The 22,372-nt window shown below is 58.7% G+C and overlaps 1 protein-coding gene across 5 annotated transcripts in view; it reads right to left on the bottom strand.

Annotated features, from left to right (window-relative positions):
* Nucleotides 1-454: 454 nt before the first annotated feature.
* The window catches only part of RIPOR3 (RIPOR family member 3), a 74,739-nt gene continuing 52,821 nt past the window's right edge, over nucleotides 455-22,372 (bottom strand). Inside the window, exons 3-22 of one of the 5 annotated variants that reach the window (XM_025263288.2) lie at nucleotides 19,793-19,924; nucleotides 18,156-18,234; nucleotides 16,389-16,412; nucleotides 16,030-16,083; nucleotides 15,309-15,458; nucleotides 15,089-15,152; nucleotides 14,698-14,741; nucleotides 14,395-14,520; nucleotides 14,168-14,313; nucleotides 12,517-12,646; nucleotides 10,499-11,071; nucleotides 9,097-9,227; nucleotides 8,176-8,299; nucleotides 7,538-7,673; nucleotides 6,745-6,906; nucleotides 5,942-6,103; nucleotides 5,265-5,467; nucleotides 4,093-4,176; nucleotides 2,185-2,275; nucleotides 455-1,742 (exon numbers count right to left, since the gene is read on the bottom strand). In XM_025263288.2, coding sequence (XP_025119073.1) covers nucleotides 1,639-1,742; nucleotides 2,185-2,275; nucleotides 4,093-4,176; nucleotides 5,265-5,467; nucleotides 5,942-6,103; nucleotides 6,745-6,906; nucleotides 7,538-7,673; nucleotides 8,176-8,299; nucleotides 9,097-9,227; nucleotides 10,499-11,071; nucleotides 12,517-12,646; nucleotides 14,168-14,313; nucleotides 14,395-14,520; nucleotides 14,698-14,741; nucleotides 15,089-15,152; nucleotides 15,309-15,458; nucleotides 16,030-16,083; nucleotides 16,389-16,412; nucleotides 18,156-18,234; nucleotides 19,793-19,924 — 2,719 coding nt within the window. In that variant the 3' untranslated portion in view covers nucleotides 455-1,638. Of the gene's footprint in view, nucleotides 1,743-2,184; nucleotides 2,276-4,092; nucleotides 4,177-5,264; nucleotides 5,468-5,941; nucleotides 6,104-6,744; nucleotides 6,907-7,537; nucleotides 7,674-8,175; nucleotides 8,300-9,096; nucleotides 9,228-10,498; nucleotides 11,072-12,516; nucleotides 12,647-14,167; nucleotides 14,314-14,394; nucleotides 14,521-14,697; nucleotides 14,742-15,088; nucleotides 15,153-15,308; nucleotides 15,459-16,029; nucleotides 16,084-16,362; nucleotides 18,235-19,792; nucleotides 19,940-22,372 lie in introns of those variants that run through there. The other 4 variants (XM_006044624.3, XM_025263290.2, XM_025263289.2 and 1 more) reach the window with 4 other exon arrangements.

Below are 22,372 nucleotides of genomic sequence, written 5' to 3'. Positions count from 1 at the left end.
AGGTGCTGTGGCCTCCCCGTGAGAGCGTGGAGCCCAGCAGGGCAGATAGCCCGTGGTCATGGGGCCCCTGAGCGCCCAGCGAGGACAGTGGGGACCGTCACGGTCGTCTCAGGTACAAAAAAAGGCAGCTGAGCGTTCCTGAGGAGGTGGGATTCCAGTGTGAAAAACAAATTTGTAACCTTGAGGAGAAATTAGACAGGGCCTAGGGCCCGAGAAGGATGGCCTCCTGGTGTCTAAGGAGAGAGGACCCAGGGTGCCTGGGGAGACTCCAAGGGGCGCCCTGCCCCAACACCGCCCTCCGCTGCCGCCACGTGTATGGCAGCAGTCACTTCACAGAAAGTCTCGTTGGAAAGGGCCCTGGGGAATGGGGTCGGGTGAGGGTGGCTTCTTCCTTCAGGATATTTGAGAAAACCACCACTGCCTTCCTCGTGTGTCAGGTAGAGCGAAACACCAATAAAAAGTTATTTTTATTGATATTTCAGAAAACAACATATCGGCAAGGCAATAAATACTGAATTAAACCAAAGAGCACAAAATATATACATGAAATGTAAATGAGCATGTTTAAATTACAGAGCTTTACCAATTCCACTGTGGATTCCACATCCAGAACCCAGGGTGCCTCTGTATTAACCCAGAAACATCCCAGGACACTCTGGGGTTTTCTTAAGACTTAAATAGGAAACTGATTTTCTTTCTTTAAACGTGATGTTCAGTGAAATCTTTCTTCAGACCAGCGCGTGGCCTCTGAAGCAGTGTATTTAACAAGCCCTAAGTGGACTTGCTTCAGAACTCCATTTGGATTTGTGCTTCATTGCGCTTAGTCGTCACACTTGCGACCCCATGGACGGCAGCCTGCCAGGCTCCTCTGTCCATGGAATTCTCCAGGCAAGAACACTGGAGTGGGGTTGCCATCTCCTCCTCCCGGGGATGTTCCCGACCCAGGGATCGAACCCCGAGTCTCCCGCAGTGCAGGCAGATTCATTACTGATGAGCCATCGGGGAAGCCCCTCTGTTCTGACTGGTGAAGGTCAAGGCAAAGGACACTTGGACTTCCCAGCAGAGGCCCCGTCCTTGTTTCCTCGTGTCGTAGAACCACAGTGAGATCAAGGTCCGTGGTTGGCAGGCTGCCGCCCGGCTCCACAGACATCTGGGCTGCGTGTCTGGCTGAAGTGAACAGTGGACACCCTGGCTGGGCCCTCCCGCATGCCCTGCGACCCACACCACCTCCTTAGCAGGGTCAGCCAGCCCACTCGCCGCCTCAGTCCGGGGCGTGAGGGAACCAGATGGCGCCGAGTCGGCTGCCCTGACTCCCAGCCTCAGCCTCCCCATAGCAGGACCAGCCGACACTGACCCGGCTCTGCAACCTGCGGAAAGTCAGGCAGATGCTCAAAGCCAAAGGCGGACCGGAGTGCAGCCCTCAAAGTGCCGTGCTTGCTCTGCCCCGGGACGGAAGTCCCACATACGCCCCAGGGCTTCGTAACTGCCTGGACGGTCAGGAAGCAGCTTGGCCAGTTGATGCTTTTCGGGGAGTGCTCAGCCTGCCCCCCGCCGCACCCTCCCAAAACCCTCCGTGTGTTGGGGCCAGGCTACAGCACAGACAAGGACCCCGGATGTGAGCCCATCAGCTGAGGCTTTTTAAAAGATTGTGATTTCAACATCTGCCTCCTGGCCAAAGGCCGCATCTCTCTGTTCTGAGCAGAGTCTGTCCATCTTCTCAAAAGCCAAGCGGCCTTTCTCTCCTGAAATATCAAGGTTGTCTGTCAGGGGACTGTCCCCCCACCTCGCTCTCATCTCTGGTGAGCCACGGTGGCCTCAGTGCTTCCAGACGCCTGGGCCTCCGGGGCCGCTGGAGCCCGAGGGCCTGGCTCACGTGGACCCCGTGACCCGCCTGTGTCCAGCACGGTCTGCCGAACCTTAGTCCCACCTTACATCTGGCCTTTGTCCCCACGGATCATAAACGGGGCAGGTTGAGATGTTAACAGAGCGCCTCCTGCCTCCTCAACCGTGAAGGAAACCTGCCCCCGCCAGGCGCGGTGAAGTGGGTCGCTGGCGGTGCCCGTGCTGTGTGCAGGTTTGCGTCTTTGGGGAGCTGACCGTGGCCTCCCCAGCACAATCTCTCCATGGGCCCCGGCACCCCCCAGCCCCTGCCCGCAGTTGGGAGTACGGGACGCTGGACCTCACCAAATGACAGCGTGGTTTCCCGGGCGGCTGCACGCACGGCCTCCACGTCAGACTGGCACAGGCTGGCGATCTGATCGATGCTTTCCACGCCCTGTTCGAGGTTGGGGAAAGCAGACCCCTCAGGCGACATTTTAAGGAACAAGTGTCCGCTTTCATAAACCCCTGCATGACCAGCCCTAGCATGGCTTCTGCGACCTCAGCCCCTTCCTTCTCTGAAGGCTTCCATGCTTCTCACGAGGCCTCGGGTTCACTGAAGTGCCATTGGCAAACATCATCTTTTCCACCCTGACACCTTCTGAAAGGCCCATGTTGGAATAAGACCTGCTTTCTTCTGGACCTTTCTACCTCCTCTGCCTCACCCAACCCCACCCTCCAGGTCAGACCAGGAGAGGAGTGACCAGTGTCCTGGTCCAGGCACGGCTGCCCACCCGCTGACCTGGCCACTCCTGGTTATTTGATCATAACCAGATGGACCTCATAGAATTTCCTGTCGGTTCCTTCCAGAAATAATTTAGACTGTTCGGACCATTTTTCATCTAGCAAAATGGCAATGAGTTTTTTTAAAATAAGAGTTACAAACACAAATAGTAAAACCAGCACCCCCTGGTATCTGTATCTTTACACAAATGAGTGTAAAGTGGTGTGTTGTCTCAAGAGTCTCAAAAGCATTGAGGGGCTTCCCTGGTGGTTCACTGGATAAGAATCCATCTGTCAATGCAGAGGACACGGGTTCAATTCCTGGTCCGGGAGGATCCCACATGCTGCGGAGCAGCTCACCCCATGGCCACGGCCACTGAGCCAGCATGCTGCGACAGCCGAAGCCCGTGCGCCTAGAGCCTTTGCTCCATGAGAGGAGAAGCCTACGCTCTGCAACAAAGAGGAGCCCGCACTTGTCACAACTAGAGAAAGCCTGGACACAGCCACAGAGACCCAGGGCAACCAAACATATGTTATTTTTTTTTATTTATATTTTCTGGCCCTGGGATAACACTTAGCGCTAAGTCTAGCGTAAGAAAGTAATTCAGAACTCCATATAAATTTTAAAACTTTATGCACAGAGAGGGATAACTTTGGGGGAATTCCCTGTGGATCAGTGGTCAGGGCTCCACACTTCCGCTTAAGGGGGCACTGGTTCGAAACCTCGTTGGGGAACTAAAATCCCATGTGCCTCGAGGTGTGACCAAAAAAAAAGATGAGTAACTTTTGCATTTCTGCATTTTACACTTTTTTCGTTTATTTTTGGCTGTTTTGGCTCTTCATTGCCGCACAGGCTTTTCTCCAGTTGCGACGAGCCGGGGCCGCTCTGGCTGAGGTGCTGGGCCTCTCGCTGCAGTGACTTGTTGCGGAGTCTGGGCTCTGGAGCACGTGGGAGTCTGCAGACGTGACACGTGGGCTCGCTGGTGGGAGTTCAGGGCTCTAGAGCACAGCCTCGATAGTTACGGTGCACAGAATTGCTTGCTTCGAGGTATGTGGGATCTTCCTGGACCAGGGATCAAACCCCATGTCTCCTGCATTAGCAGGTGGATTCTTTGCTCCTGAGCCACCAGAGAAGCTCTACGCTGTTTTTCTACAATGAGCTTATCGTGCTTTTAGAAAATCTTAAATTGAGGCTATTCAACCATATAATCCAAGAGCACAGAAGTGAGTCTTTTGGGGCTACCTGCTTGCTCACACAGAGCCAGAGCGGACGTGCCCCAGGCCACTGCTGAGGGGCCTCTGCCCACAGAGCTGCTGGCGGAGCTGAGGCCGTTGCTCTACAGCCAGCTCTTTCCGGTGCTTTTCCACTGCAGTGATTTTTTTTTTTTTTTTTTTTTTTGGTCCCAGTGGAATCATTTCGAAATGCACTAACTTCAGCATTAATCACAACCAGGATTCTCTCCATCACCAGCAAGGGCAGGTTAGACTCACCCGGAGATGTCTTAGCGCCACGCACGCAGCTTGCTGTAGTTTTGCATCATTTTCGGTCAGGGCGTTGGTGTAGAAGAGCAAGGCCTGGGAAATAAGGTGGCTGTGAACGGGGGGCTGGTGAGAGCATAACCCTTGGTACTACCCACCACCCGCCTTCCAGTATGCTCACAGCCTGCGTACACAGCATGGAGTTGGAGGCTGTGGTACTCAGCTCATCTGCAAGCACTGGTCTCAGGACTTCCCTGGGGGTCCAGTGGCTATGACCACTCGCAATGCGGGGAGCCTGGGTCCCATCCCCCATCAGGGAGCTGGATGCCACATGCCACAGCTAAGACCCAGTGCGGCCAAATACATAGTTTTTTGAAAACTCATCTAATGTTTACAAAATGCATTCTGAAACTACCATCTAGATAAAACGCGACATCAGAGAGACCCGCTGTCCACGGGGGACAGCAGAACTGAACACAGGGAGCTTTGGTGAGGCCGCTGGAAGGAAAAGCATTTCATCACCCTTTCCGGTCATAGCTCTGACCCCGCCCCATCAGTCACGTGACCATGGCCATGTCCGTCCAGCTGGAAAATAAGCTGGTGCTTCCTTTGCAATATTGCTTTAGGGGCTCATAGGAAGCAGGCGGGGGCAGGGGGGATGGGGGATGTGCCTGGCACTAGGATGCGCCCAAGACTACGGTAAGTATTGCCCAGTATTGTCCTCCGACCCTGGTGGGCTGGTCCCCTAAATCTAGAATAGTCACAGGGCCAGGAACCTAAAAGGCGGAGGGGTCCCGTCTCTTGGTTTTTCAAGTGAACCAAACAACGAGCCAGCCAGCCACATGTGTTAGTCGAAAGTAAAGGAGGGCAACTGTCAGAATTCTGAAGAAGGAACACCCTACACGCAGGTGACGTCTCAGAGACCGAATAGACAACGTGGCTGTAGAAACACTGAGCTGAGTGAGCTGGTACGCATGGGGCACGCAGTCATGACAGCTTGGCAACCCCGGCCCCGCCCCCAGGACCGGGGCCACCCTTGGTGAGGACGGCCACGCACGAGACTGGTCATGCCGGGACCATCTCACAAATGCAGCACCCCCATCACCCCCCTTGCGTTTCTCCGAGACGAAGCCCACCTGCCCCCGGCTCACAGGCCCACAGAGGCCACCGCCAGCCCCACGCACCTTTTCCCGAAAGCTCTTGTTTCTGGCCGCGCCGGCCAGGCGGGCGCTGGCCGCTCTGCAGGCCCGGGGGGGTCCGTCCAGCTGAAGCAGCGCCCAGGCCCTCAGCGTCTGTGGCAGGGGCTGGAGCTGGCCCAGCCGCTTCCCCTGCAGCCTCCTGACTGTCCTGGCCTGAGCCCTGCATTGCAGCTCCTCCGCGAGCGTTACTGGAAGAGACAGAAGGTGGCAGCTGGGGTCCCCGCTGACTGAGGCTGGTCCAGGCAGCTGCAGGCTGAACATCAGCTATGGAGGAGCAAATCCCAAGACGTGTCCATGTGCTCACCGAGGCCCCGCCCAAACTGGTCCCGCAGAGGCCTCCTGGAATCTCCAGGAAGGCGTTCTAGCTAGGGGTCAAATACACCCTGAAGATGAATCAACGCCAGCCCCTATTTCAGGGACTCGGGCCAGCCCAGCGCACCCTCCTGTCCACTTCCGACCTCTGCTCTGTGCTTCGTACAACCTCCTGCCCTTGGAGCTCATTTCTACATGGAGTCAACAGGGAATGTAATTAAATCCGGTTCTCAAAAGAACAGCTGGAGGGGAAAGGCATTCTGAAAAACTGGCTTCACAGAGCTGAGACAGAGGGCTCCGCAATGGGCTGTCCCCAACACGGGGCGCCGGCCCGCCGCCCCAGCCCCTACCTTCCTTGATGAGCTCGGCGAAGTGCTTCTCCAGGTCAGAGACGCTCTGCCTCCGCAGGTAGCTGTGAAACTGGAACCAGGTGATGGTCTGTTCCTCGGGGAGCCCCGCTCCAGGCAGCAGCCCGCTGCAGCTGACCACCTGCTCCAGGAGCCTGCGACAGGCTGGCGACACAGAGAGAGGGTGAGGGGGAGATGGGGGTCTCAACCCCTGGGCTACACCCTGGGAGCCCAGCCAGGTCAGTCTGGAGGCTCCGTGACAGCCCATGCATGGGATCTCTGGGGCACCCCCCATTCCCACGAGGACACACTCCAGCTGAGGCCCCTCAGTCTGAATCCCAGCGGCAGGGCGGGTGGTTAGAACTGCTTGAGGTCCAGAGCCACTGCCTGGAGTACGCGAGCCACCCTTCAGTGGTCAACACAAAGAGGCCACAGCTCTACGTTCCGGGGAAGAGTCCAGCCAAGATTCACGATGCTGCTGTCGAGCAGAGAGGGTCCTGCCTACCTTCCCCGGGGGGCCCTTCTCTAAGGTTCTGGTGGAAGCTATGCAATCAACCAGTCCCCAGAAGCACCAGCCCACAGATGGACGCAGGCCACTCCCGGGGTTCACTGGCTCCGCCCTCCTCCCCCAGGGAAGAGGAGGTGCTTTGTGGTCAAGTGAGCGACGCCTCCCTTCGATGCCACGCGGGCATCTGCAGCAGAGGCGGGTACGGAAGGGGCAAAAGGGAGGCCTGTGGTAGTGATGCTCCAGACCCTGGGGGCTCCACACAGCGTTTCCCAGGGATCATGGGGAGGGAAGGGGCTACCTATCTCTAGCTGTCCCGGGTATTTCCCCCTGACTCTGTGCAGGAACGTCTTCTTGAGTTGGTCCAGCAGCGCCGTCCCTGGGCAGGACAGGGTGGCACCAGGCCCCGTGCAGCCCCTCCAGAGCTTCAGGCAGCCCTTCCTCCGCGTGGCCTGTGGGAGGACTGAAGGGCCGGGCTCAGAGAGCCGCCCGGCATGGGGGGAAGGGTGAGCAACGAGGAGGCCCGGGGGGTCCCTGCCCCTGGGACCCAAGGGCTCGGGGAGCGGGGCACGGCCTGGCCTAAGGCAGGCCCCTTCCCCACGCGCAGGCGTCACCTGCAGAGACGAGCAGCTTCGGCCCTGAGCCTCATCCTGTAACCGCCCGCCGGCCCCACGACACCCCCGGGACTGCTGCTCCCAGTCTCCCCTGACGGACAAGGGCAGGTCCCACAGGGCTGGGGTCCCTGCCCCTATTGGGCAGCACGCCGTGTGTGCCTTGAATGTGTGCTGGGGATTCCTTCATTGACATTCCAGGGGCCTCCCCATTATACAGATGGGGAAGCTGAGGCTCGGAGCAGCGACTCGTTTGCTCAGAGCAGTGACCCTCGTCCAGGGTCACCCGGCTGACCGAGGATAGCTGGCCTCCCTTCCCGCCCCCACGGTGTGGCTCTGGTCCCAGCCCAGACACTCCCCACTCGCGTCCCCTGGGTGCCACTGACTGACAAGTGTCGGGAAGGGAGAGGAGCCCCCCATCCCCCACGGGCTCTCATCCTCATCACTTCCTGCCATTCACACGGCCGGCCAGCAGGTACTTACTCTCCTCAATGGACATCGCTTTGCTGACCTTCTCAAAGTCAAGCACGGAAAGCGTCTCTAGAACCTGCTTCTGCTGCGCAGCTTCTTCCAGAAGGCACTCCTGGACCATCCTCGACAGATTAGGGGAGCCCAGTTTCTGGGAAGCAGCCCACGGTGTGCCAGGTTAGCCCAGAACATGCCCTCTGAGGTCAGCTACCATGCCCATGACCCCCACCCACCCCTTCCCCATCTGCCCCTTCCCCGTCCCTCCTATCCCTACGGTAGCGCCCTGTCGTCTGGGGATTCCTCCTCGCCAGAGCAGCGGAGAGGACAGGATGCAGGCTGGAGCTGCCAGGAGCCTGCCAGAGCGTGAGGCCAACCAGCACAGGCAAGCAGAGCCAAGAGAGGGTGAGACCCAATCGTGATGTTGTTTGCAACCCTGGATCCAGCTGGACCTGAAGCCCACCTCTGGGCCTTTCAAGTCTGTGAACCAGATCATTTCCTTCCGAACCAGTTTGGATTGGAGCTCCAGCATCTGCCACCTAAAGAGTCACCACCACTGCCTTTGGTTTGTGGCCTGGGCTGCCTGAGGACCACAGGACTACTGACCCCTCCCGCCTTGAATCTTCCACCCGCCCCGCCCCCAGGTCCTCGCCCACCTGCAGCAGCGCTGTGCAGACCTGGAGGTGAACCGTGAGCAGCACGTCGAGCTCTGGGGCGCCAGCCGTGAGCTCCCTGGATGGCGCTTTCAGCGGCGGTGTTGGAGGTGGGCTCTTGTTCTTTCTGAGTAGAAGTGAGAACTGGGTGACTGGTCCGTTAGCATTCAGCTGCCTCCAAGGACAGAGGAAACCCTCCCTCCCTGGAGAGCTCTGATCACGGGGGCCGACTCCGGGTCCCAGGAAGGTGAAGTTAAACTGGGGAGAAAACTAAGAAACGGAGACGCGGCAAATGGGAGCAACAACTCTCACAAAGCAGAGGCTGGAAAGGCCGCCCCCGCCCCGCCCACTTTCCGGGGTGTGCAGAAGCCTGAGGTTCAGACGAATCCCTAGCTCTGGGACTCTGGATGAGTCTGCCTCCTGGAGCCTCAGTTTACTCATCTGGAAAGTGGGGGCAGGAACCCCAAGCTTGGGCCACAGGGGGGTTGAGTAAGACACCAGCGCACCCGGCACTGTGTCTGCTCCATGACGGGCTGAGCCCGAGCCCTGAGGGGGTGGACGTGGCACCCCCTCCCCGGGGGGTCCCGAGAGGTGGGGAGAAATGTAACCCATTCGTGTACTTCTGTGCTGCTGAGCTGTGGGTGCCCGCCATGCTCGTGGGGGCGGGGCTGCAAGATTGCTCCGCAGAGGTCTGAGGTTCTACTGCGTGTGCCGGCGTCATTTTATAAGATTTAAAAAGAAAGCCCACTGCTCAGAGCAGACGCTCAAGGCCAGCTGAGTGATCCTTGTTTGCTCCGCTGGTCACATGCCAGGCAGGGCCAGGGCCATAATAAAGAAGACAGACGCAGAGTTGGGGGTGAGGGGCCGGTAGGCCGCTGGGCCCGAGGCTGGACTCCAGGTCAGTGCTGAGAGGGGCGCACTCACCGCAGGCCCTGGGAGCCCCCAAACAGGGCCAGCTCATGGGGGGCGATGTGGGCGTTGAGGAAGGAGAAGCTCTCCAGGATGCACTCCATCAGACTCTCAGTGGATGCATGCTCCCGGCGAGCTCTGCGGGGCTGCAGGTGGACGGACGGATGGACGGCCAGGCCTCAGGGGCGCCCGGGCTGGGGGTCACGTCCCCAGGGCCCTCCCCAAGGGTCCCTGCCACCCGGGGTGTGGGGCCTGAGGCGGACTGTTAACATTTCCAAGAAAAACCTGAAACCTCGACTTTGTGGGGAGCTGCCCAGTTTTCAACTATCGACAACTAATTGTAAATTATTTTGTTAAGACAGCGTGGGTCAGGCCCGACAACCCAGGCCAAAGGCCACCAGGTGAGCCTCTGGATTGCAGATGTCTCCTCTCCCAGGAAAGCGTGGAAGGGGAGGAGTTTGGAGGCAGCCCCTGCCTGCGGGACGGGAAGGGTCAAGTCATCAAAGCCTCCCAGGGGCCGCTCCCCTGTGGCTGAGTCCCACAGAGTACACAGGGCTGGCTCAGACCCCATGAGTCAGAACTGGGCTCCCGAAGGTTGATCCCAGGGAGAACATCTTGAGCAACAAGACAAGAATAAGGCTACTTGCAGATGCTTCCTTGCTTGATGGGGAAAAAATGTGTGCACATGTATGTATGCACACACGCACAGGCACACACACACACGGCCCCCATTATTCACAGCAGTTACGATGCATGAAGTCACCGTGACCCCTGGGATTTGAAACTGAACCAGTCTGCTCGCACGGGAAATGCAGAGGCCATGAGTCTCGGGTCAACGCTTTTTATCTGCCCGTCAATACAGAACCTTGTTGTATGTGTCTCTGTGTGTGTGTGCGTGTGCTCAGTCGTGTTTGACTCTGTAACCCCAAGGGCTGTAGCCTGCCAGATTCCTCTGTCCATGGAATTTTCCAGGCAAGAATACTCATGTGGGCTGCCATTTCCTTCTCCAGGGAATCTTCCCGACCCAGGGATGGAACCCTCATCTCTTGTGTCTCCTGTACTGGCAGGCAGATTCTTTCCCACTGTGCCACCTGGGATGCCTATGTCTGCTTAAAGGCATCTCATTTAATATAGACATATCACTGACTTAACACTGAACTCAAAGGCTGTTCAGCCAAGGCTGAACAAGGCTTATCCAGCACACAGATTTCCTCCACAAGGTGCACCAGGAACACTGGCCAGCATCTCAGCCCAGCCCTTGGGGGCTGTTTCAAACAGCAAAGTCACCAAACCTAAGTACTTTGTGGGCCAAAAGTTCATTTCAGTTTTTCCCTAACATGCCAGGCTCCCTGTCCCACTGCCAGTCACGGCACCATCAGCAAGCAGGGTGTGCCCCCCCCGCAGAGAGCCCACATACCTTCAGCCGGTCCCTGAAGGCGAGGATCTGGTACTCCAGCTCCCGGAGCTGCGGCAGGGCAGGGTCCACGGACCTCAGTAAGTCCAGCACCTCCTGCAGAGGCCTCTCGAGGGACAGCCCAGGCCCACTTGCCGTGTCCTCGGGGTCTCCTTCGTCAGGGCCTCCCTGGCTCCCCGGGAGCACGTCGTTGTGGAAGGGGGAGCCCCGTGACAGGTCGGGGGTTCCCACCCCCAAGTCTCTCCAGCCCGGCTGCTCCACGAACGAACCCTCCGCCAGGTGCAGCATGTCTGGCAGGAGGCCCAGGGGCGGGGGTTCCTCTTGGGCCTCCTCTTCGATGGAGGTGTTGGGGCCCATGGCTGAGGGCAGGAAGCCCACGTCCGAAGTGGATGCCGATGTGCTGGTCTCCGTGTCTCGGGGGTCCTCGGAGCTGAAGGAGTCCATCTCGGGCAGCTCCTGACTGCGGCTCCGCAGGCCGGGGCCCCGAAGGTCGCCGTCGGACAGGCAGCTGAGGACGGAGGGGGCCCTCGGCCTGTCCAGCAGCAAGGCCTGCTGTGCCCGCGGCTGCAGGACAGACTGGAGACAGACAGACAGACAGGCCAGCCAGCCTCAGCAGCTGCCCTGGGGATCAGAGTCAGACCCCCGAGGGTGGCCCCCAGACGTCTGCTCTGTATACCCACAGCCGCAGGATGACCGGGTCCACCAAGGTGCCTGGCACCCAGAAGCGCCGGTGAGAGCCAGGCACCTCTCCTATCCCGCTCGCTCACTCCTTTCCATCCCCAGCCCCCGAGTCAGCTCGCAGTGAACCCTCACCACACCTCCCTGAGGGTGGCACTCTTCTGCCCCCGGAGAAGCGAGGTGCGCGCAAGGAAGGATGGATGCGCGGGCATTTTAATCCAGGCCAGCAGACACGAACTTTGAGCCCCTCTGCTGTGCCCTCCCCCTCATCACCCAGACCAGTGGCTGACGTTCCTACAGCACCGCCTGTAATTGCCAGGCCTTCCAGGAAGCACTCCTCAGTTACAAAGTCACTTATTTAACCCTCACAAAGCCCCATAGGGGCAGAGCTGTGAGTTTCATTTCTCCGATACAGAAACGGAAGTTCAGAGAGGTTGAGTGACTTGCTCAAGGTCACACGGCAGATGAAAGGCAGAGATAGAATTTGGAGCCCAGGCCATCTGGCTTCAGAGTCCATGCTCTTGACCGTAGATGACTTTGTAAGCAAAGTACGCTGGGACCACCCCGGCCGGACAACCAGTTTCCTTTAAATGCACAAGCTGCCTGGCTCATCTAAAGCTGCCTTCCCCACCTAAGGTCCGGAGGAGGGCGGCAGGGTGGTCCCGCTCCGCATGCCTGGACCCTCCCTGGGCATCGACACACACAGGGTGACATGTGTACCAGGTCGTTTACTGCCCGCTTGTTGGTCACAGCAAAAACTGAGCCTCAGTATCTTGTTAAGTCAAGTGCGGTTTTTAGCCAAATACGGGAGATGCTGCATGGCGCCAACACGACAGAGAAGGTCTCCAGGGCGTCACCAGGGCAAGGGCTGCTGAGGGACACAGGCTAGAGAGGCTGCATCTGCTCCCAGATGGCCCAGAGCCTCTCTGGAGGACCACGGAGGAAGCTGAGAAGAGTAGGGGTGCTAAGGAGGGGACCCAGGCCCCTGGAGGTCACAGGAAAGAGGTATCTATCTCACCATACACGAAGTCAAGCTATTACCTACTGGAAACACATTCCAAAGTGCGAAACGAAAGAGCCCAAGGCTGTGGCCGGGATGGTAGAACCATCTGGAGAACCCCACCCAGTCAAGGCCAGAACCAAGTCCAGAGGCCGCAGAACAGAGGGCAGGCAGTGAAAAAGAAAAGGTACCCCAAAACACCCCCAAACAAGGGAGGCTGAGCCCAAAGCTTGCTGCAGCTGGAGGTGCACGTGCTGACCACGTGCTGACCCCTGGGGAGTCACACCCCCCACCCCCAATCCCAGCCCGCCCACTACATCCCCAACCAGGGAGGCTCACTCACCAGGTAGTATCTCTCCCGGAAGCTGGGGGTGTTTGGGGGTGTCCAGTTGTACAAGGAGCCCTTCCTGCTGCCTATGGAGAACTTGCCCGGGGGGCTGGGCGACACCAGGAAGCTCTCGGTATCAAATGGGCTGGAGGAGAGCAGAGGCCAGGGTGTCATCGACGGCCGGAGGACATCGGACCACAGACAGGACCAGGGGACTTGAGACAGAGGCTCGGTGTGGGGGGCTGCGGACAGGCATAGTGGAGGGACTCCAGGTCCCCGCTCTGAAGCCTCCTGGAAACGTCTCAGATATCCATTGCCCCGAGGATCCTTAGCCAAATGGGGAGGGGCAGCGATTGGCCCCTTTGGAGGGGCCAATGAATGACCCCCCTTTGGAGGCCCTTCGAGAAGCTCAGCAGAGCAGCAGCGGACACTCAGAGCTGCCGTCTTCTGCGTAAACCACATCACCGCCCCCCACAGGTTCCTCCCGGTCAGGGGGCTCCCGTCACAGTCCCGGGGGAAGATACAGACCTGCAGGGGAAGCATGAGAAGCGACGCTCCAGCCAGGCCCTTGCCTGTCCTTGGAGCTACCAGAGCTGGGTCAGCCCTCCCTGCCTCGTGGACACTGGCTTACCTGTCTGCACGCTGGCCCTGCTCACAGCGTCTAGAGCCCAGCTCAGCCACGAGGGCCCACAGCCCAAGGGCCCTGCCTGGATGCCTGTCCTGCCTGCCCAGGGCACTTATGGGCCAGCCGGACGCCCGCGTCCTTGGACCTTCCCGACCTGGGGTTGCAGGGCGCTGCAGGGCCACCCCCTGCCCTGACCGCTTGAGCGGTGTGCTCACCCCCACTAGACAAATGCAGGCACTGAAGCAGGGGTGTCACTCCTCCAAGTCCACCCAGTTCACCCCCAGGGAGAAAAGACAGACTGGCCCCAACTGGTCAGAACGGGCACCAGAGTAGAGGAAGCGTGTGTCTGCCCCTTTGCTCCTGCAGCACCTGCCCTGGGGAATCAGGAAAAGGGAATTTCCTCGAAACACAAGGTTTCATTTAGCGATAAAAAAAAAAAGATCTCTGCTGCCAAAAACCAAAACCTGTGGAAACCACCAGGATGGGATGCTCAGTGGAAAGCCCCACACTAGGCAGGGGTGCTTCCCACGAGCGTCCCCCATCTGTGGCAGTGGCCCAGGGGGACCACAGGGTGACCGCTCACCCCTGTGCCTGGTGGGCGCTGGGGTCAGCAGGTAAGGAGATGGTGGGTGTAGGAAGGCGGAAGTGGGTTTCTCCTGGGAATCCAGCCCAGGAGGCTGCCATAAAGGGTCCTGGCCGGCCCAGTCTTTAATAGCCACTAATTCAAAAGTGAAAAAAAAAAAAAGAGAGAATTTAAACGCGGGGCGGGGCTCAGGCCGCAGCATGGACAGGGCTGCAGAAAGGGGTCTGGTCTGAGCCCCTGCTTGTCTAGGGGGCAGCCTGAGGGCGGGCCGCCCCGGGGCGGATGCTGGGGTGAGGTCAGGCCACCAGGGGGAGCCGGAGAGGCCTCTCCGCGGTCATGGAGGGGGCGGGTTTGGGGCCGACCCCACTCTCCCTAGGCCCCTGCCCCCACCACCCCCCCCCCCCGCTCACCCCCCACCCCTCCGGAGGGGCAGCGGGGAAGCGGCCGCCCGCACTCACTTCCACAGCACCTCCAGCTGCAGCTTGATGGTGCCCAGCTCTGTGATGTCCACCACGATGACCTGCGGCCGGGTGGTGAAGAAGTCGGTGATGTCGCAGGTCACCGCGCCCACCGCCAGCGAGCTCAGGCCGCGCAGCTCCGTCACCTGGGGGAGGGCGGAGTGGTGGGTGTGGGCGCCGCGCCCCCACTCCCTCCCGGTCCGCTCTCCGCCCCCGGCCCCACCCACCTTGATCTCGAAGTTCTCGTGCAGGGTGGGGATAAAGGCCTTCTCCTCCTCGTCCCAGGTCTGGCTGTCGTCCGACTCGATGCGGCCCCGCAGCTTCCAGCGTTGGCGGCCCAGACGCAGGAGCACCTGTGCGCCCGGGCCGAGAAAGGAGCAGTCAGCCGCGCCCCCTTGCCACCCCCTGGGGGCCCTCCCTGCCAACTGGGGCGGGGGACAGGAACCCAGCGGAGACCCTGGTTCCCAGAAACCCCACTTCCGAAGGCCTGGCGGGGAGCCCTGAGGACGGATCCCAGAGGGCGCGCGTACCTCGTACAGGTCTCCAGGACAAAGACGTGCGTAGCCCACCAAGCCTGGAACACAGAGACGGGCTCATCTCTCCGCTGTCCACTGTCCTTACCCCGTGGGTCACAGGCTCTCAAGTGGGGAGACCCCCGCCACACTGGGGGTCATCAGCTTCGGGGGGGCGGGCAGTGAGCTAGGCCATCAGGATGACAAGGGGCAGACCAGGGCCCTCACTTTCAACTCAGAGAGCGGGCGGGACTTGCCCGAGGTCACAAGTCACAGGAGTGGAAACCCGGGCTGGGCCTGGAACCCTGGGGTTCTGACCATCACCCCCCACCCTCAGCACAAGCCCCAGGTCCCGGAGAAGGCCCGAGGCTCCACCCAGACTGCCCCCACCCCAGCCCAGCCCTGTCACCTTTCATCCTGACGTGGAACTCGCCCAGGTGAACCTCCAGGGCCCCCTCGATGAGCCACATGTCCTGCAAAGCCCCACAGAAGGCGGCTCACCACCTGCCCTGGGATGGACCACGGGGCAGGCACGGACCCTGCCAGACAGAGACCCCCCACCCCCGGGGGCAGAAACAGAGGCTGCCTCAGGACCCAGTGAGCCCCCGCACCGGCCCTCCCCCACCCACCTCGGCGCATTCCTGCAGGCTGCGGCCCAGCTCCTGCAGGCTCTCTCTGGATGCACGGCTGGGCGGGCACCGGGAGAAGGCCCGCTGCATGTTGGAGGCGCCGTCGCGCAGGCGGCACTGGATGCAGTAGCCTTCGTAGAGCTCGTCCACCTGCGGGGCGCACGCATCGGGGACTGTCTCCCCACCCCAGCCCCTCAGGAGGCCACACCCCACGTCGTGCTGGCCCCGCCCCCGGCGAACGTGCGCCCTCGCGGTTAGGGACCGCGTCTGTCCCATCCACTCCACATCCCCAGCACCTGGCAGCGGCTGGCGCACAGCTCAGGCACGATAAAAACTAGTGAGCTGGATGGGTGGATGTGGTTTTCAGCGGTCAAACAGGGAAGCTCCGTGTGTGATGTTCCGTCCACCCGCGGGGCTCCCAGGGAGCAGAGCGAGTTCATGGAGGGGTTTGCCCACATAAAGCTTGAGGGACTTGCTGTGTGACCTTGAGCCCGTCGTGTCCCTCTCCGGGCCTCTACAGCCCCGTTCGTACAACCGGGTGGTTGGACTCATCACTTTGCCCTCTAACCCCACCCCCTGATCCCCACCTCTGGGCTCAGCCCCCACGGTCTCTGCACCCCCTTGGCTTTCTGCAGCCACCTGGCACCCAGAGAGCCCTCCTCCACTGATGGGACAGAGGTCCCCCCCTCAAGCAGAGAGGCGCCCCCGAAACCAGGCTGACCTTGCTGATGTGAAACTCCATCTTCCGAATGTGCCTCTCCACTGAGCGTGTTTGCTTCTCCCAGAAGAAGAGAAGGTGCTTTAAAAAGAGCCTGGGCCACCCCCCACCCCAAGCCCACACCACTCTCCTGCAGGTCCTGACACAGAACTGGGCTCGAAGTCAGGCCAGCCCCTCACTATCCCTGAGGAAGGCTCATCGCCGAGCCTCAGTTTCCCCATCTGTCAAGTGGGGAGGAAACCCAAGTATTCCTCCCATAGGATGGCCGGGGGATGGAAGACCCACGAAGACGTTATTCCCATCCAGCCAGGCCTAGCCGCAGCCCGCCTTGCTTACCCCATGCGGAAAGAAGTTTCCCTCACCTTGTCCAGATCGTAATAGAAAGCCTGTTGGGGGGAGAGGTGTCAGGGCTCCAGCGTTCCTCCGAGACCCGTGAGCCTCCATCCCAGGGGCACCCGAGCTCAGAGGACAAAAAGCCAGCGGCCGCTCCGTCCTCCAAGGCCTGCAGTCAGCAAGCTGCGGTCCAGACCGCGCAAGAAGAATGAGCGAACACATGGGCTTTGGGGGATGCAGCTAAGGCCTGACTCTACGTGCCAGCTGCGTATCCCAGGCAAGCTTCTCTGCCTCTCTGAGCCTCCATCTCCTTTTGAAAGAGGAGACACCATTGCGCCTACCCCACAGCGTTGTTATGAAAAGGACGGTGAAAACTCGAGAGGGGAACCACTGTGATTTGCTTATTTAAGGGGCGACTTCAGCCACGACCAGAGACTCGGAAAAGGCAGCCGGCAGCACCAGGAGTTCAGATGGAAGGAGACTGGGCATCCCCACCAGGCGCCATGGTACAGCCAGTGAAAAGAATCTATTGTCAGGGCGAGGGGGTCTCTGTGCAAAGGGCCAGAGAGTAAATAGCGCAGCTTGGGCCTGCCACGTGGTTCCTACCTCTGGAGCGTGAAAAGCAGCCACAAACAGTGTGCCCACGATGGGTGTGCCTGTGATCACGTGAAAGTTATTTCCAAAACAGGCCTTGCTTTGCCCACGTGGGTTAGGGTCACTATATCTGAGCCTGGATGAATTTCCACAAAGTTGGCGACCACCAACGAAAAGAAGTAAGACAAGGGAGAGTTTGCAAGTTGTGACTTCACTTTGTAAGGTGACCCTTACAGATACCTCTATATATATATACACAGTCTGCGTACTTGCAGTAAGGTGGCGAGGGAGGAAACTATGGAAAGATAAATACTAGATGATCCTCAAGGGTTAAACAGGATGGGACAGAGAAGATCGGGGAGGGGGGTCGGTCAAGCAAGAGGGAAAAGATGGTTGACCACCCCCCAGAGGGGCTCTGCTTTCCTAGGTGTGCATCTGTGACATCGTATAGGTGGGATTATGAGATGAAAACCCTATGTAAGAAATTAACAACTGGGAAAGTTCCCAAGGCTTTGGAAAGAACAGTAACTGTACAGCAATTTCTCAGAGACTGGGAATCCGGCCCCATGTGCTTCGTCCCTCTGGGTGGCCCCTTTGCGGCCTCAGTGTACCCACCTATGAAATGGGAGCAGCTAAAACATACAGAACTCTACACAAGCCTCGCCTTCCTCAGAGTTACTTCTGGAAGGGAGAGACAGAGACAGCTGAACAGCCGCAGCTGTTGGAGAGGGAGGTGTGACAAGTGCAGCCAGATAGAGACGAGGGGGCCGAGAGGGACTCCCCAGGACGGAAAAACCTGAGTGCTGGAGAGACACAGGTCCCCCGCGGGGGGTCCTGGAAATGCCAGCAGATAAATGACAAGACAGCCAGTTCCATTTAAATTTCAAATGAACAATGGATTAAGTTTCTTTTTTAGTGTAACTATGTCCTGAAGATGGCAGGGGACATACTTACACTGAAAAATGATTTGTTATTTATCTGAAAATCAGATTTAACTGGCATCGTATTTTTTTTGGTTTGTTTTTGGTATTGTGCTTTTCTGGAGTTTTGTTTTTTGTTTTGGGTCCAAGTGAGGTTCATTCATTAAAAATAAAGCCTACTCTGTCGGCCTCTGCGTTCCCAAGACTAAGGTTCACACCCACGAGGCAGGCAAGGGCGTGCACCCGGGCACGTGGCTGGGAGGGGCCGGGGAGGGGTCTCACCAGCCTGGAGTTCCTGAGAGTGTCCTTGTGGCGTCCCGTCAGGTAATCCAGCTCGGCCTGCTGGGCGCACAGATGCTCCCTGCGGGGAGGGCGAGGGAGAGGAGTTTGGGAAGGAGAAGAGGAAGGAACAAAATGGGCGGGGGCACGGTGCTCCGCAGAGGAGGCAGCCATGGCCGGGCCTGGGGAGAAGCGGGGTGCTCAGCAGGCTCAAGGGTCAGAGGGCAGAGCCAGACCCCCTGCCGAGAACCTGGCCCCCCGCCAGCTCTGCCTCCACATCCCACACACTGTGTGCCCTGCACTGTGCCTAGCAGGAATTCCCCAAACAGCCCTGCCAACAGGAGGGAGCTGCTGTTATTATACCCATTTTAGAGATGGGCAAAATGACTCGGAAGCCACCCAGTACAGGGTCCACAAGGCAGGGAAGAGTCTGAACCCAGATCTGAAAACACGTGATGGCTTCCAGAGGCCAATATCCTCCCCACAGCCATGGGAGCTGTGGGGGGCAGGGAGGGGGAAGGACACGCCTTCCTCACAGACAAAGGCTGGCTGTCCTGCTCTCTGGATGGCCGGGACCAGAATGGGTCTTAGCGAACCCCTATTTTGGAAAACACAGAAAAAGCCGTGGGTCCAAGGGGGACTTTTCACATTGTGTTTTGCAGCCAATGAGACTCTTGAGAGTCCCTTGGACTGCAAGGAGACCAAACCAGCCCATCCTAAAGGAAATCAGCCCTGAATATTCACTGGAAGGACTGATGCTGAGGCTGAAGCTCCAATACTTTGGCCACCTGATGCGAAGAGCTGACTCATTTGAAAAGACTGAGGCTGGGAAAGACTGAAGGCAGGAGGAAAAGGGGTCGACAGAGATGAGATGGTTAGATGGCATCACCGACTCAATGGACATGAGTTTGAGTAAACTCTGGGAGATGGTGATGGACAGGGAGGCCTGGCATGCTGCAAGCCCTGGGGTCGCAAAGAGTCAGACACGACTGAGAGGCTGAACTGAACTGAACTCTGCGGCTGGCACTTGATAAGCCTCCAATAAAAATATGGGGAACAAGTGACTGACTCCTCTGTCCCAGCCTCTGCTCAGTCAATCAGTCGCTCTCTCCCTCACTCAAGCCCAGCCGCCCTGGCCCTGACCTCCGGCTCCTCTGCAAGCTCCTACCACAGGGCCTTTGCATGTGCTTTCCCTCTGCCCGGGATGTTTGTCGCCCAGAGGCTAGCATCATGGGTCCTTCTCAGAAACAGCCAGGACATCCTCAGGGAGGCCTCCGGAACACCCTGTGTGACGGGCCCTCCAGGTGCCGCCTCTCCATCACGTCCGCTTGTCACTGCCCTCAGGGTGCGTGGAAGTTACGGTGTTGACCACACTACTCCTTTATGGCCATCGGCTCCTGCCCACCGTGGGTGTTCTCCATGGCAACAGGGGCCCCTGCCATTATTCCCTCATCCCGGCGCCCAAGGAAGGGGCCGAGCATGTGGCTGCACCCGGGACATGCTTGTTGATTAAACGGATAACCAGGAGCTCACTCTGTGGCCGCGCACAGACAAGACCCACCCCCGATGCCCAGGGAGAGGCAGAGAGGAGCGAGCAGACGAGGCCAGAGGATGCAGCGGGCAGCATGCTGCCCCCTTACTTGAGCCCCCTCTTCAGTGCTTCGAAGATCTTCTTTACTTGCTGGGGCTTGGGGTCTGAACAGACGCACCCCTTCCTCAGCGTGCCGTACGTCTTGGAGGATTTCGCAGGCATCCGAGATCTCACTGAGTTCCTGTGGACGGACTTTCTGTGAGAAGGATGGGAGGATCAGGGTGGGGGTCTGGGCATGGCCCTTCTCGGGGACAAGCCCTTTGGGAATGGTGGCCAGAGCCCCAGGCAGTCAGGAGACCTCGCTGAGTCATGCCCCCAAGCTGCATGGTCTCAAGAAGGTTGTCAAGACTCCCTGGGACTCAGCTTCCTCATCTGCAAAATGAGCGCTTGAATTTGAAGATGAAAAGACCAGTAACACTAACCTGATATGAGAAATTAGCTTAGAGTGAGCAATACAATCCAGCAGCCTGAATGCCAATGCTGTCTGTCTGTCTGCGCTCTTCAGTAAGCTCTGTGCAGGCCAAGCAACATGAAGACCAAACCCTAGTCCAGTGGCGTTCCCAGGCCGGGCACCTGTTGGCTTCGGCGGCCCAGCATCCACCCCCCTCCCTCTGTTAACAGCGCCTCAGTTTGCCTCTGGGGCATGTCCCCAGCCCTGCTCTTTATTCATGTAGTCTGGCGAGAGGTAGAGCGACAAACTGCTGCACGCATGAACACGCACGCACATCCATAGGCATTCTGAGGCAAACCGCTGTCCCACGCCTGGATTAGCCAACACATCCCTCCCCCCGAAAGAGAACTTCTCCCCCTTCCTGGGCTTTCTCGGTGCGCTGAGCAGCAGGCTCCAGCCCCGTGCACTGGGACCCACTCAGGGGACCGCTGAGCAACAAGAGCTGGGAGAGGCCGCCCCTGGAGCGGACCATCCACCGGCTCCATGCGCTCAGGAGAAGGAGGAAGGAGCAACTGGTCTCATCTAAGACTCTAAATCTTGGGAGGTTTCTGTGTCAAAGCAACTTCACTTCTACACTAATACACTACCGAGCCTCAGTTTTTTTCATCTGTAAAATGGGAAATACAGCAGAACCTGAATCAGAGCGTAATGCTAACAATTCTCCCAGATACCAAATCAAAGGTTTGGCAGGGTGGGGTCAGTTAGTAGGTGCTTAATAAATGTCCATTACTGTTAAAGTAATGGTATCCTATCTGTAGCCTTCCCTGTAACACAGCCTGGAAGATAGTAGGGGCTCAGTAAATACTGAGCTAAGCTGAACAAGGGAAATGCCACATGTCAAGGGCCCTTGGCTGGACCTTGAAGGAAGAGCAGGAACAAAGGTACTTCCACCCCCAAGAAGGGTGTTCCAGGTGAGCGGACAGACTGAACAAGGGTGGAGAGGAGCCGGCGGAGTTGTGTGTGATGGGGGCGGTGGTCCTGCGGGGCAAGGCTTGACTGAAGCAGAAGCAGGAAGATGCTGGGAGGTGCTGGACACAGGGCCCTACCTGCCTTGGGGACCCCGGGACGAGTGTGGGGAGGAGAGCGTCAGGTCCTAGCAAAGTTCCAGCCTCAAAGACCTTAACAGTGACAACTAAGATTTCCACAGAGCAGAGAAAATGAAGCCCTAGCCCACAGGTCCTGGGCCGCTGGATTCTCCGACACCATCCCCCCGACGGCCCAGGGAGCGGAGTGATAAGATGCGGCAGAAGGGTACACACTGAGCATCCGCTGTTGCCCGGCGCTTGCTAAAGGCTTTGTATAAATAGCGACGTGCACAGCCACCCTGAGTGGGGCTTTCTATGAGCCAGGCACCTTGATGGGAGCCAAGGGGCCAGAGGCCTAATCTTGGAGGCTCAAGGTCCTCAGGGAATGGGGTCGGGACTTGGGGTCCGGAGAGCAGGCAGGAGGCCAGCAGGACAGAGTTCCAGCTCCTTCACCAGGCCTGGGAGCAGGCCACTGGGCCACCGATGAGCCCTGGTCCCCGCAAGGGCTGGCAGGGTGCTGGGCTGCCTTTCCAGTCTAGTCAGGACACTGCCCGCTCCATGGACGGTCACAGAGACCTGCGGTTGACTCAGGAGCGCTGTCCTGCCCCCCTGCCGACGGGGACCAAGCCCCGAGCCCCATGCTTCCCCAGCATGGATGCCACATCACAAACCAGCGTGCCAGAGATTCAGATCCAAGCCTTGCCTAGGCATGCTGAGAACTCCGTCCCAAGGATGGTGTGGGAAAGAAGGATCTGGAACCCCGCCCTGGAAACCTCGGGGCCTCGCCAAGCTAGAAACTCATATCATCTCTTGGGACACAGCTCCTGGTCAGCTGCCCATGTCCAAATCCTAACCCCAGAGATCACGGGTACTTAATCTGCTGGAGCCTCAGTTTTCCCATCTGTAAAAGAGGGATGATGAGAAGGCACGTCCCACAGAGTTGTCATGAGATGGTCATTCACTCAGGAAATATTTACTGAGCTCCTATTACGCACCAGATGCCATTCCAGGAGCCGGGACTAGGACAGTGACCAAAACAGTGACAAAACCTCCACCCTGTGAGCTGCCCTGCCAGCTGGGGGGAGGTCGTGGGAGGCGGTAGCAAGCAGAGACTCTGGAGCCAGGGATACGATCTGGCTCCCCCAGTTTTAAG

The sequence above is a fragment of the Bubalus bubalis genome, chromosome 14 (genome assembly GCF_019923935.1).
Source record: "Bubalus bubalis isolate 160015118507 breed Murrah chromosome 14, NDDB_SH_1, whole genome shotgun sequence".
Taxonomy (NCBI): domain Eukaryota; kingdom Metazoa; phylum Chordata; class Mammalia; order Artiodactyla; family Bovidae; genus Bubalus; species Bubalus bubalis.
This window is presented reverse-complemented; position numbering and strand designations above follow the sequence as displayed.